This window comes from Taurulus bubalis, assembly GCF_910589615.1.
Source record: "Taurulus bubalis genome assembly, chromosome: 4".
In the NCBI taxonomy this organism is placed as follows: domain Eukaryota; kingdom Metazoa; phylum Chordata; class Actinopteri; order Perciformes; family Cottidae; genus Taurulus; species Taurulus bubalis.
The window spans coordinates 15,440,378-15,454,727 of record NC_136592.1 but is presented as its reverse complement, the minus strand read 5'-3'; the positions used below and the strand labels follow the sequence as shown (position 1 = coordinate 15,454,727).

Genomic DNA, 14,350 nt, shown 5'->3' with positions numbered 1-14,350 from the left:
TGATGCTTTTTTTAATCTTTGGAGAGAGCCAGGCTATCTGATTCCCTCCATTTTAAGTATTTATGCTAAGCTAAGCTAACTGGCTGCTGTCTCTAGCTAGCCTAATGTTTTATGGAAAAATAGGGTTATCAATCTTCTCATCCAATTCACTGTCAAATGTTGAACTATTCCTTTAATTCTGTAGTTTGAAGCATTTTCCTTGTTTTGCTGCAGAAGAGAGGAGATGTTTTTTGCCTGCTTACGTTAGCTGTGTAAGCCTATGTGTGTTAGCTTGCTCGAGCCTCTCTCACAGGGCTGTTGTTGTTATTGAGTCTGTTCATGGTGTGATTAACAGTGTGTGCGGCCTGGCAGGAGCACAATAGGGAATCTCTGAGGATTCCCTCGACACAGCAAAACAACCCACTGCCTTTGAAATTACTCCATCACCATCCACTCACAAAAAAAGATGGATAATAAGATTTACTTTTTTTTTTTGTACTGTATGTTGAATGCAAAGGGTATGAGTTGGTGAAAATAGCTCTATAGAAATGCAAGCCCACTGCTACTCTGTCCCTCTGGTGGGAGTTAATGTAGTTTGGGGAGATGTATTTGACTGAAGCACAGGAGGATTTTCACAGCGTTTGGGATTAGCACCATAACAGACTATCTTTTATTACATAGGACCCAGAGTTTCTAAAACCATACTGTGACCGATATTTAGACCTAAGCCCCCGAAGCTGATAACTGTCATGAAAAGAAAATGTTAAGCTGAAGGAGAAAAAGGCTCTTTTTTAAAAAAAGCTGCAGGTACCTGGGAATGATATGGGATTGCATCTCTCTGTTTTTTTCTCTTCTATGTAACAACAACTTCTTATGAACTGTAGGGTGATATACTGTATATAAACCTGTTATCGTATAGATGAAATAGTAGAATCAAGAAGAAAACTTAAATGTATACACATTTAAGGTTTAGATGTTTGTCATAGACATATTGTGATAAAGATTAAACAAAGGTTTCAGCAGGTTCAGTGGTTTTCTGAGTGCAAAGACACATCACAAATACTTACATCACTGTTTGTTGGTGCTGATATGTTGGCAATATGAAGTTCATATACTGAATAATTTAGTGGCAATGTGTTTTAATTCCAAAACGTGTAAAAATTGGCCAAGAAATGGTCTTACTATGGTATAAACAACTAGCTTGTCGAACCTAATAGTGCCAACGTCATGATAACATTACTGTGTTAACCGGACGTCAAACAAAGGAAAGACGAGATACAAACAGACTCAGAGCAGTAAGATCAAGTTACATGTAACATGTCAACTTACTGTGTTGTTGGGTACCCGAATCAAAGGAGTAAGGCTCCACCGTGAACATTTCTCAGATACCTTTGAGATGACAAACTGTGATTTGAGGCTCTAGCGAGCTACAATATTGGCGAAGTGTTTCAGAGGTGGAGAGACAATGTTGCTTATAATTGTGCTTACCTCAACCATCATAGCTGCTGCACTGCAAAGGTGACTAAACTATTAGAGAGATGGAGAACAAATGTTGCTACTTGTGTAGCCTTCAGTGAGCCATAGCCACAGAGGAGAGTCTTTGGCTGCGGTTAGCAAAAGCCAAATTTATTAGCAACATTTTCTCTCCATCTCTGAAACATTTGGCCAATATTGTCAGACTCTCATTTTGATAAATCTGTCTTCCTTTTTTGGGGTGCTTTGCAGTGTAGGATGCGGTTGCCAATGCTGCTTTTCTCCCCTGGCTCTTTTACTATTACACAAAACAAGATGACAGTTTATTAGCATAGCAAACCAGTTGTGCTCTCCTCTTTCTAATCTAATTAGTGGAATGCCATCTCACTCAATTAGTGAAGTTGCCCAATAATGTGCTTAATATTCTGATCTCTTTCCCCAGGGTTTCGCTGACAGCCCTCATTATGGCGATCATCTGAGTGACAGTCGATTAGTGTCCCATGAAGGATTGTCTCCAACACCTTTCATGAACTCGAACATAATGGGTAAGTAAGTGATTCTCTTCAACTCACACCTCACATGCCCTGTGGTAGTGGAAAGATATCCTGTTTGAAAATTGCCTGATTGAGGTTAAGGCATATCATGCATCTGGAGGTAGCAGTATTGAAAGGCTTGCCAGGCTGCAGGGCTATTTTTCCTGCTGTCTTTATTTCCTCCCTTAATCCCCCTCCCCTCTCTCAGTATCTCCCTCTTCCTCCTCCTGTGATGACCCTCCCCCAGGCTAGAAATCACGCCATCAGTATTGCTTTCTGTCATAAGAAGCCGTCTCCTAGACATCAGAACCACCCTCAGCAACTGCCACTGGCAGCATAGTGACTTAAGGGTGCAAGGTTAAACTGACTGGTGTAGCAAAGACCTTCTCACATAAAAGTCTAAGGTTTCAAATTTATTGTAGATTATTTCATTTTCAATATTTATTGCTTGTCCTCATTGTTTGCTTAAATGAACCACCTTTTGGTTTCATGATATAAAAGGAAATAATTATATATATGTATATTATATTTAATTTCCAGTGCAGAGCAGCAGTGATTTCCATTTATTGTTTCTTAGATGTCACCTTATCAGATTGGCTCAAGTACCCTTTCATCAATACCATTTGTCAAGTACCATGAATATTATTAGTGTAATTTAACACTATTCATTAAATAAAAGTGAAAATATGTTTTTCTTGCCCGACATACTGTGTATTTGATAGTCAAGTTGCATTTTTCTGTCACTTTGAGTTGCAGAAGCTACCTATTTGTAGACATTTATTCGTTATTTTTAAAGCGATCTATTTTGACTCTTAGGATCTAGTTTTCACACAGACTTAATTAGAACATGTGGTGTTCAGGTGGAACAACCAACTGACTCAGGTTGGCTGCTGGTAGTGTATTGGCTCTTATGATGAGAAATTCCCAAAAGATTGTCAATTTGTTCGTTTATTTTCCTCCTTAACACACATTTGTGGATTTTTTTATTTTTATCAAGTCCTAACTTCTATTTTGAGAATGATCACAAAAATACCGTTCTGGTACTCCATTTCTGACTAAGTTCTCTGATAATAATTAAAAGCTGTGTGTTATCCAGCTCTTTGGCCTGGCATCATGTGATGTGTAACCACTTGACAGTTTTATGGATAACTACATCTCTGCTCATTATGTAATGACCCTGGAGACTGGTTTCCAAGAAAAGCGATTAGTTAACAAATGGTTGCTGCTGAATTGAAGCAAAATGTTATCTTTCTTGTAATTGATCACATGACTGTTTCAGAAACCACAAATGTACACACTGTGTATCTCTCCCCTTTTCAACTGTATCTGTAATTATACTTAACAGCTGCAGAATCTAAATGTGATCTGTTGCAGTGATACGTCAGATTTAGACAGCGTGATTGTAAACTTGGAAATACCGAGTTTATCTCAGGCTTGAAATCCAAGATGAGTTTAGTCTTAATAAAAAAAAAATCCACAGTAATATCTGGGACTTACATAGATTTATGGAGTTTTCAGAACTTCATTAAATCATGTCTGAAGTGTTATTCCTCATGGTTACAACAACCACACAACAGTTATACTTAACTTTTAATTCATCCTGCAGTAGTGATAGCAATGGTTGAACGGAGTCAGTTGTTAAAGTTTCTGAACTGTTGAATGGGTTGTTTAGCATCTCTGCATCTCTGCTTGTTGTTACACAGCATACAGAGTAGTTTCGAAACTTCTGAGTTGGCCAAATAGTCAGTCGTTCCATCAGGTGTGTCGAAATTGTGGGTGAGATGTTAAGCAAGTGTTTTTTTCCTGAGGCTGTCTGACAATGAAATGTGTGTGTGTGTGTGCGTGTTTGTGTGTGTGTGTGTGTGTGTGTGTGTGTGTGTGTGTGTGTGTCTGTGTGTCTGTGTGTCTGTGTGCAGTGGCAGCATGCCTTTAACTTCAACACATGACCACAATTTACCTGATGAACAAATATATTAAAAAAGGCGGTCAACTCATATTTCTCCATGCAGGAAAAAGTTACTTTGTAAATTTAACACCATAATTCTGTTACACAATCCTTGCAACACAGGATAACATTTGCGATGTCATGATAGGACTTCCTGGTATTTCCCCCTCTTTTAATGTTATAAACACAGCACTATCTCTTCGTGATTCCTGTCACCTATTCAGTGTATTCTTCCTGATGGGAAGTGTTCAATTACATACTTTCCATGTTTACAGCACAGTAGATCTAAACTGTGATTCGTATTTAAATATATTAAAAATACAATGCTGATTAAAGATTTTCTTTGGGAAAAAAAACTGAAATCAGTCCTTATTTTAGTGAAGTAATTTATTTCCTGATTATGGAATAATACTGCTACTTGGCCAAATAGATTCAAAATTAAATAAAATGTATTTAAAGATGTCTTTCTTGAACTTTAGTCTGGAAATAAAAAACCCACTTCAGACCTCTGTGAAAGTCTGATCCTCTGGGCTGCATCTAACATGTGCCCACCAAATGTCCAAACAATAGTATTCATGTAGATGAAAGAAGCCATAGACAAACAATAAGTAACTATGTATGTAGTGTTCTGACCTTGTACTGTATATTATAGTTTGCATCTGGTTTAAATTTGGTGTACTCTTGAAACACTGGACCAACCATGGACCTCTGTACTACTAAAGCTCTCAGCTACAGCTCAACACCTGGAATAACACATGATAATAATACCTGACCACAAAAACACTGGCCAATAGCAATAGGCTGCTCTGTAGCCTTCTGCTAATGCACAGCTAAAAATCAGTTGTTGTGTACAGTATGTGGTTTGAGTAATAAGGTATTGTATATGCATTCATTTATACTGTCAGTATTTTTTTATGTGCTCATAATGACGTAACTCCGACGCGCTCACATGGGACAATTAAAAACATGAAACAGTGTGTACTTAGCTACAGTACAAACATTTAATCAGAAATAGCCATGTCTCTATGCTCTGGATTTGAAGGGGTTGTATCGTCATATAACTGGTAATTGATGGCTGACAAAAAGGGCTCACGAGAGAAGAGTGAGAGCTTTTTGAAGCTGGATGAGGTTTTGGGTGAATGCCGGGAAACCACCGATTGCTTAAAGATGACACCAGTTCTCACCAGGGGCTGACTCCCATGTTTCTACGGATCAGCTGGTCTGGCCCTCATGTGCATCTTAGCCCCACCCTCTTGTGCCACAATCCTCTTACTAACCCGCACGTCATCCACTGCATGCTGTCGGACAGGTGGCAGCCACATTGTTCCTGCTTACTATAGGGCACTCTGGAACATATTTTCAGTCTCAGCTATGTCCGTTCTCCGCCTCAACCACTCATTCGGGCTGCACGATATGAGGAAAATATCCGATAACGCACACTCTACTTGTGCAACGACAGACTCAAGCAGACCAGAGAAAAGTTTAGGGGTGAAACAGAAGTAGTACTCTCTTCTTTAAGCACCGGTCTGATCGAGCAATATTGTCTATATGTCTTTAGTTTTGCGATGAGTTTATCACACAAGTTGATGTCGTGATGACAATGAGAAAAGATTCAGCGCAGGGTCACACAAGCACAAATGCATATGTAGATGTGGGCAGTGCCAAGTGGGGTCAACTGCACATGCACAAGTGGACTAAAGTTGAACTCCATGTGATGCAAATATGCAATTTGTAAATTTGCTTGGCCACTGGAAGCAAATGTTTTATTTACCCCCACCATCAGGGCACGGTCACACATGTGAAAAATTAACATCTTATATTACAATATTCACCTACCCTTGACCTGAATTAAATGCGATGGGCGTATAAAACGTTCACTTCCCATGGCAAAGCAAATTGGCATCGCAAACTTTGACAAAGCCGCAGCCTCTACCAATACCACAGATCTATGTGTGGTTGAACGCACTCGGCACAGCCCACATTCACTGACAAATCATTCAAAGAGATAGATAGACAAAAAAGAACTGGATCACCTCGAGATGTACGTACAGTCTTAATATTGATGAAGCAATAGGCGGTGAAATTACTTTGATCAGAAAGGTTTTTTATTAATCAAAGAACGGCCCGGCCTCTGTCTGCTCCTCCAAAACATCATATAAATCCACACCAGCTGAAATTATATTACAATTATACTGTAATGGTATTCATATTGTCGTGTGACTTTGAAAGCGCATAGTTTCACTGAAGTATCTCTACGTAACTTTTGGACATCACTGATGAGCTGACACTTTAAATTCTCATTATATGATGTGACATTCACTAATGACTTGAAACCCTGATTGGGTCAGACTATAAAACAATCCTCCAACTGTTCGAGGATTACACATTTATGTTTAAAATTCACACAGTTGCTTGTTCTGTGCAGCTGATGACCTCGATGGGCGTAGTAATGCTTGACTTAAGGTCTTCTGCAGGTCTTGGAGGTTGTTTCACATCCAGTTGTTCTAATTGTGAAGCCACAGGGATAACTAACAGTTCATAGCCCCGACAAGGAATGGATAGATTTAATTAGCTGCTCAGAATCTTTCTTGTGGCGATAGCTCGATGAGGAGAAGCAAGTGGGGGAGGTTGATTTCAAGAAATCTGGGCAATTACCACAGGCGATGAGCTGAAAGAGCTGCACTCTGCGCTTTTAGTTCTCGCTGTATTATGACTGGATGTGCGTGTGTGTATGCTGCATTTTTGTCATTATTCACCGAATGAATAATTTTGTTCTAATAAGTAGGAAAAAGTCTTATTGGGAGATCAGAATACCCATAGCATATCCATTATTCTTCTATTTGATTTATATTTTGTACGCAAACATTACTGTCTTTATTGTATTGCTTACATGTTTCAAGTCACCCCTTCTTCACAGGCTTGCTCTCTGTCTGCTACAAACTACTACTACTAAACTGAAAATGTGTTCATTACTTTTTTTGTTAATGGCCTGGCTAGTAAGGCAAGGATCATGACACAATTCATGGTTGGAACTATGTTATTGTCAAGTTGCAGGAACAGCCATTGTCTGGATGTCTTTCTCTCTTATTTTGTGATACATAAACACACATTTTCTAAGTCCTCATAAAGTTCATGAGCGAGAGATGAGCTCTTGAGCTCTTGTCTATAACATGCCCTTTTTCATTGCGATGAACCGTAATTGATTGTAAATTACTCCATAGCCCTGTATACCTTTCAAAAATTTTTTTTTATTTAATTAAATAAATACAAACAGATAGTTTTAATGTTGTTTCTTACTTCTCCTATGGTGATGACTGAATCAGTTATTTCCAGCCATGTGCCTGAGGGCATGATATCACAACTGCTGAGTCGTACTTTCATCCTGACGTTTCTCTGGTACCCTTCATACATATTACTCATACAGCTTTAGCCCTGCATGAAAACTAATCAGCTTAACGTTCAACACACGCATGCAGCCGCATGCATCCTGCACCCAGTCCGCCGGCATTCACACGTGGCCTTAACGTGACTACCTGTGTTTGTAACCCACCCACCTCTGTAGATCACCTTTCACTGGGTGTTGCCATAGCCAACAGTAAAATATTACCAGCTTAAAAGACTCCACATGCTAGTTATACAGAACATTGCAAGTCACAATGGACTACTTTCTGTTATTGTTATATAACCGCTGCATTGCTGTGGTCTCAATTACCATCAGTCAGGTGGAGTTTTCTGTTGCCATGGAGCTGATTATTCAATAATAATAAAAGACAGCTCAGTACTGATGTTGCAGTCATGATCTGTTTAAGCTGCGCATTTATGTTTCATTTGAGCTAGTGATCAAATAATCTTTAACTAATTTTGTTTGAAAACTGAGATTTGTCTCACATGACCAAATAAAGGATCCACAACCTGGATTAATGTTTCATTATTCCACCTCTTTTTAACAAGCTCATCCCTGTGTAGCATTCAAGCGCTATAGGATTGACTGGACGTCCGAGGTCCCGGTAACCTGAGCAGTTCAGGTATGACACCATGACCAATGGACTGTCCTGACCCTAACTACTCGAGGCCAATGCCTCACCTTGAACAATAGTTTAGGTGTTAGTATGACAGGCATGCAACCTTTTAGGAGCCTGTGTTGCTTTGTATATTGTGTTATTACAGATATTTGGATTGTTTAATGTTTGCTTATTTCTTTCATGGCAGACCTTTATTATTGTTTTACTCTCAGTATGCTCCTAGCCAACATTTTAGTTGTAATATGATGGTTTTGCAAATACCTTATATCCATATTATTTGCCTAGATTGATATCACGGATGTCATAAAATGGTAATCATATGCTGTGTATTTGTCTGTGCTCTCTAGGTAGTTTAACGCCATAATGCATGTTGGGTAAAGGGAGCATAATAATACCCTGCTGGAACCTAAAATTTGCATCATATTAGCATTCAGTAAACGTTTGATGGTGCAGTTGATTCCTCTCCTCATTTGCAAACTGTACAAACAAAAATCTTCTGTTTTGTGTTGGTTTTGTTTCCTTTAAAACGTTGTGGGGTTGTTTAGGTGACATTTTATTTTTTAAGATACAAAAAAGGCTTCAAACCACCATGCTACATTGGGTAGTTTTTTTTGCACTAGAATAGAATATATCTCTTTCAGCCTTTTCCCTTTTAATTTCTAATTGTTCCTCAAGGCTTTTGGTGTCAAATCCTTTTGGTGTCAAATCCCACATCACATTGGCATCCCCAGTGTGTTTTTATTGGGGCAGGTGTCATGTGCTAATACTCCGTCCCATGGGGGACCTTCTTCAGACCCAGGCTGTGATTGCGGCCAGGTGCTGTTCAGGTGTGTATTCAGTTTTCTTTTCACTGCAGAGTGGATCACAGGTGCTGCCAATTCTGCTCCCTCTCCGACTCTGTCATTCACGCCCGTACACACACACACACACATGCACACGCACACACACACACACACACACACACACACACACACACACACACACACACACACACACACACTGCACTAACTACTATTTGCACATTCACTTTCTCAAAAGTGCTAAATGCAAAATGTATATATGTACTGTATACAATATATGAACAGAACAGAGAGCAGAGATGGGAAGACGAGGAGATGTGCAGTACAGTTTAGTAGATGGAGCCGGTCATTATGTAGAGCTGCAGGGTGTGCTTATCTATTGCCGCGGTCAGTAGAGCATGAAGAGCTGAAGACGAGCTGAAAGGGTGCAAATCCCTTTTCTCCATCCACATGCCGCCCACATCTCCCCACACATCCCAGCCCTCCCCGCCCTCATGTCGTTTTTTCAGCCCATCTTGGCCCTGCCCAGCCCTGGCCTTGCCTTCCCGAGGCCCCGGCCCCCAGCATGCGATTGGCGAGGCTGCCCAGCTGCAGAGGATCAGCTGTAGTCTCAGTAGGCCTGAAGGGCTGTCTCCAAAGAGGAAGGAAGAGCCTAGCTAAGGCCAAGGTATGATGACATAACAAGTCATCACGCATTACGATTGTATTTAGAGTCAGGTGTCCTTATGGAGCTCATTTTACCGCATTTTATGGGTCCAGGATAAGCTACTTGTGGATAATTGTGTACATGTGTGTCTGAAGATGTTTGCACATCAAAAAGAGAAACAATTATGTCTAGAAAAAAACATGTTTGAGTAATGGTTAAAAGAAGTTAAGATAAATCCAATTTGGCCTACTTGTATATCCCACATCTCGCTCTCTTCTTCACTCTCTTCGGTTCTTTCTCCCCTCCCCCCTTTCTCTCATTTTCTCACCTCATGCTGCCTGCAGCTGATGCCAAGAAGAATGTTAGAGATTATTTAATACAAGTGGCAAAGCTAAAAGGGAAATGATTCATTCAGAAGAATTTCTGTTAGTGAAACAATTAAAGTCTGCTGACTTTGGTGCTTGCTGTTGGCATTGCAGACAGTTTTGAATTCTCTGCGGAGCTCCAATATACATGACCATTGAGTCCTAACGTCTTCTGTCTTCTTTGCAGAAAGCAGTACTTACTGTATATAACTGTAAACACAAACAAACCAAGTGAGTATGTGACTCATCTATTTAATTGGATGACTGGACACATTTTTCAAATGATCTCTATACATATAAAATCTCTTGAATTTCCAGATATTGTTTTGAGAGCATCAAAGCTAGGCAACAGCTGGCTTCAATTGAGACAAATCTGAATAACTAGCTGTGTCCGTAATCTTACCTGACACTAAGTGTCATTGTTCACACCCGTTGCACACAGCTATAGCAGCGTTCACAGGTTGCTTTTCCTTTATAGACTAGTGTTGTTGGCCTACAGTATGTGCAAATGAAAAAAAAAAAATATTCTCCAAGATTTACACTAAGAGCACAGTATAGTATGAAAAAATACTTGTAAGGGTATGAACGTTTTTGTTAATGAAAATGTGTTTTTTGTGACTGAAATACAAAGTAAAAGCATTAAGTGGTGGTCTGCTTGCATGTATCACAAATACCAACTTCATGACTCATTTATTTTGTAACGCTCGTGGTGTGAATCCAGGTTGAGCACAGATGACTGGATCCCTCTTTTCTTTATTTTTCTTGAAACAAAGTAACTCTACTACAACATGGAGAATACATGGACTTGGCCCCTGCGTCCTGGACAATCTCTGGAACATGGACAAGTCAGGTTTTAGGGGAACTTTATAAAGTTTCTCTCACCTAAAGCATTTAATTTGAAAACACATCAAAGGTTGAGTCCTTTGTTGAGAAGAGCCTCAGAAAACCTGGCCAACAGTTGCTGTTTAATTATTGTGCCCACTGCTCCTAACCCCCTGCCTCCATTTTTTCCACAATCACAACTGCTCTCCCAGGAGTCCTGTGTCCATGCTGGGTGTGCTGGCAAACAAAACACTAGATAATGTTACACTCCTTTCTTGTTGGACTGTAGTGGATTGTAACGCAAACATTTGTTTCGCCTTTACTCCTACTTGAAGTAGAACTCCTACTTGGGAAGTGTAGAGAGGCACAGCTCTGTGAGACTTTTTCTTCATAGCCAGGAATATGGGGGTGGGAAGGTCCATTTTGTTTTGTCAACTTAAAATCAACAAAACTCTTTTAAATGGCTGCTACGGCTTTTGCCCACATACAATGCCATTCCCACTGAAAGCACTCATCAAAAGATTTATCCCCTTCAGGCTGTTTTGGTCTTTTATTTAGTGCAGGCTTATGTACTTAAAGGGTTTGCAGGGGTTTTCTGTGTAAGGAAATATGCCCACAGTGCTTGGAGCTGGATCAGCATTCCTAACCCATGTGTGTATCCTTTTCTTGTCCTTCACCTTTGTTGTTTTACTGTTCAACAGTTGTTTGGCATCTATTACCAAACACACAACGCCACTTTGATGTCACACACTGACTTGATTCCAATATCCGACTGGGGGACATTTCTTCAGCTTGTTAAATGCGCTCTTGTTTCCAGCCTTCTCTCAATCTGAAAGGGACAGTGCTGGAGCTCACATGTGAATGTGTGATGCAGGGGGGATCATGTTGGCCCTATGGAAGCGGCATCCATTACAGTGTTGGTGCCCACATGGTGGGAGACGTTATTAGGTAGCTCATCGCCTTCCTCCTCAGAGAGAATGGATGTGTGATTATGAAGTCATCAGCCATGAACCACTGGGGCTGCGAAGGAGCACCCCTCCTCATGGGTCCTCAGGGTGCCATTGATTGGTGACCATGTGTTTGTGCCTGATAGACTGTGAAATGGTGTGTTGCTGCACGGCTGTGTCACACCTGCGTCTCACCAAGGTGATTGATTGGTTTGGTCATGTGGAATGTTCCCATCTGGTCTGCAGTAATGCATTTTTTTTTCTCATTCGTGAATAACAAGCGCTGGCAGGAGAATTGTTGGGCTTGGAAAAAGGCAAAGGCCAAGCTAAAACATTTCCCCCTTTACATCTCCCCCTCTTTTATTTTTACCGACTTAAAACAAAATTCAAATAGACCGAGCCATGGCACCTAATTATCCCAGGAGGAGATAAATACAATCAGGAAATCCACATCTCCTCTCTCACACAGATGTATTTTAGGAGAAATTAAACTGTTTAGTTAGTGCAAAGGGCAGCAGCTGCTGATTTTGAAAGTTGTACTTCAAGGCTAAATGATGTGCAGTAAAGTCTTTAATATATTTCATTCCTTTCCAGATTTCTAGTCAAATTTAAAAGCAATGGAGGTAAACGTTCCCTCCCCTGAGCCTAATGTGTTATTTTGTTTCTCACTCCTGCCTTCCTCCTGGTTTGATTTCTCTTAATCATGGTCCCTCTCCTTTTAATTGATCTATTTATTCCACCTAATGGCTAATTACACATCAGGCTGCATGAGCAGATGCATTTATCATCATAGAACGTAATAATCAGTGACATTTTAACAAAGAAAAAAAAGAAATATGCAAATAAGAACTCATTAACATTTGCTCTTTGCTGTTTTGAATAATGTCACTGCTGACAAGGCTGTACGTAGAAATTAATGTCAAGCACAGGGCAGGGGAGACATGTTTCCTCAGTGTTTTGTGACTCCATCATGTATCTCCGTCCTACTGTTGTTCCTGCAGATGGGCTGTAGACATTCACCCCCAGCTAGGGAGGGAGGAAGCTGATGTGGTACACTACCTCCCCTCCCTGTTTCCTTGTCATCTTTGACCTAACCTCTAACCCAGCCAGCTTTTATATACTGTCAAACAGAACCTGGTGGAAGCATTAAACAGCTTTGACAGGATGGATGTACACACACTCTTGAGAAAAGGAAACAAAAGGAGGCATTTTAAAAGGTATGAGGCAAAAGTGAGTGAGTGTACATCTGATTTGTCCTTGTGCTGTCTCTTGTTGCCATTGGAATGTATTCGTAGCCATGGAGCCTGCCTGGCTTTACTTCCAAGGTTTAAACTTGACTTATATCGGCTAGAAGACTTGATTATCATAGAATCAGGGCCTTCTTGATTTTTCATGGAAATCAACAGAAAAACAACACAAAGCTGTATGCCAGAATTTTGTCTTAGATAAAGATTTACAATAATGTTTCTTTTTTTGCCATAGATTAGTCCTAATAGGAGATCCAGCATTAAGACATTGACTATTAACTTGATAGAATCAAAGTTTCGTGGTTTGGTGCCATGGAAGACGTCACATGGTAACATGAGCACAGACACACGTGATCATTTCATATGGTTTCTACATTAACATTTCTTCATCCTGTATTATGAGTTTGTTTTCATGGTCTCATGACTTTCCTTGGAGCAAGGAAAATAGACTTGTTTTCTGGATGAAAAAAAAAGGCTCTTGGAATGCATCGGAGAGGCGGTGAAGCACGCTCACTAATTGGCTGTTTTTGTGTCGAGGGTTTTGAATTGATCCTTGGAGACGTTTAGGTTACTACCACTCACATTATCAGAATAAGGGGCTGAACTGCAAACCTGTGATCAATAAGGATGCACACAACAAATGACTGGCCAGCGTGCTTTTTATTTCAGTCGGATTTCAGCACGTTAGCAATGTTTATTTCACAAACTCAGTGTGTTTGTGTAGCTGAGGTTGAACCAGATTAAAAATTTAATTTTTCTACAAATGAAGTTACTTATTTGAATTGAATGGTTTGGCTTATGTAATTAGATATTATATGTTTACTATTTGTTACTACTGCCAATGTATGTTGTATACAACAGCCAATAGAATAACAAAGCATGAAGCATGCATTCTTCTGACACATGTCACTCGTGAATTCTTATTAAAATAATTGTTCAAACTATTGTATTTTGTAGACACCATGTTAATAATAAAACTATTGCAAATCGAAGAGGTGCGCTGATGCTTTCTATGTGCTTGGTGACGGGGTGTATGGGAGGTTTTGTATGTTTATGTTTGGTGTGAGTTGAACAATCTCAATATTAACAGTTCACATTAACACCAAAGTGTTTGTTAAGAAAAGACTCACTAAACAAAATGTCAATAATTTGGTCTTAAACCACTTATATTTTATAAAGGGGTTACTGCAGAATGAATGCATGGAAGAGAAGCAAGCTCATGTTTGTAAGGTTTCTGGTTAAAATGTGTGCAATAGAAGAACACTTCTAGGTAAAGAAAATGAAAGAGAAACAGTACTTCTTTATGTTAAAACTGTAACTGTGTGCAATGCACCTAATCCTGTGTAGTGTGGATGTTTAACGGGTGTGTGGGACAGTTGTCAATGTCAGTGGATGTCATACAATGCAAAATTTTGCAAAAGCCTAGAAGGTTTCATCCCAGGAAATAAAAAAGTGAAACAAGAGACCTGGAGCTACTCATCCCAACCAAACTGAGCAACCAGGCAAAGATACCCAGAACAACTCAGTGTAACACTTGTACAATTTGGGCTGTATGGACAGAAATGATGGCA

The 14,350-nt window shown here is 39.8% G+C and overlaps 1 protein-coding gene across 1 annotated transcript in view; it reads left to right on the top strand.

Annotated features, from left to right (window-relative positions):
* tcf12 (transcription factor 12) overlaps positions 1 to 14,350 on the top strand; it is a gene marked incomplete at its 5' end in the record, with an annotated part of 66,014 nt that overhangs the window by 14,593 nt on the left and 37,071 nt on the right. The window contains one exon of the mRNA XM_079217001.1: positions 1,895 to 1,997. Within this exon, the coding sequence (XP_079073127.1) occupies positions 1,895 to 1,997 (103 nt within the window). The remainder of the gene's footprint in view (positions 1 to 1,894; positions 1,998 to 14,350) is intronic.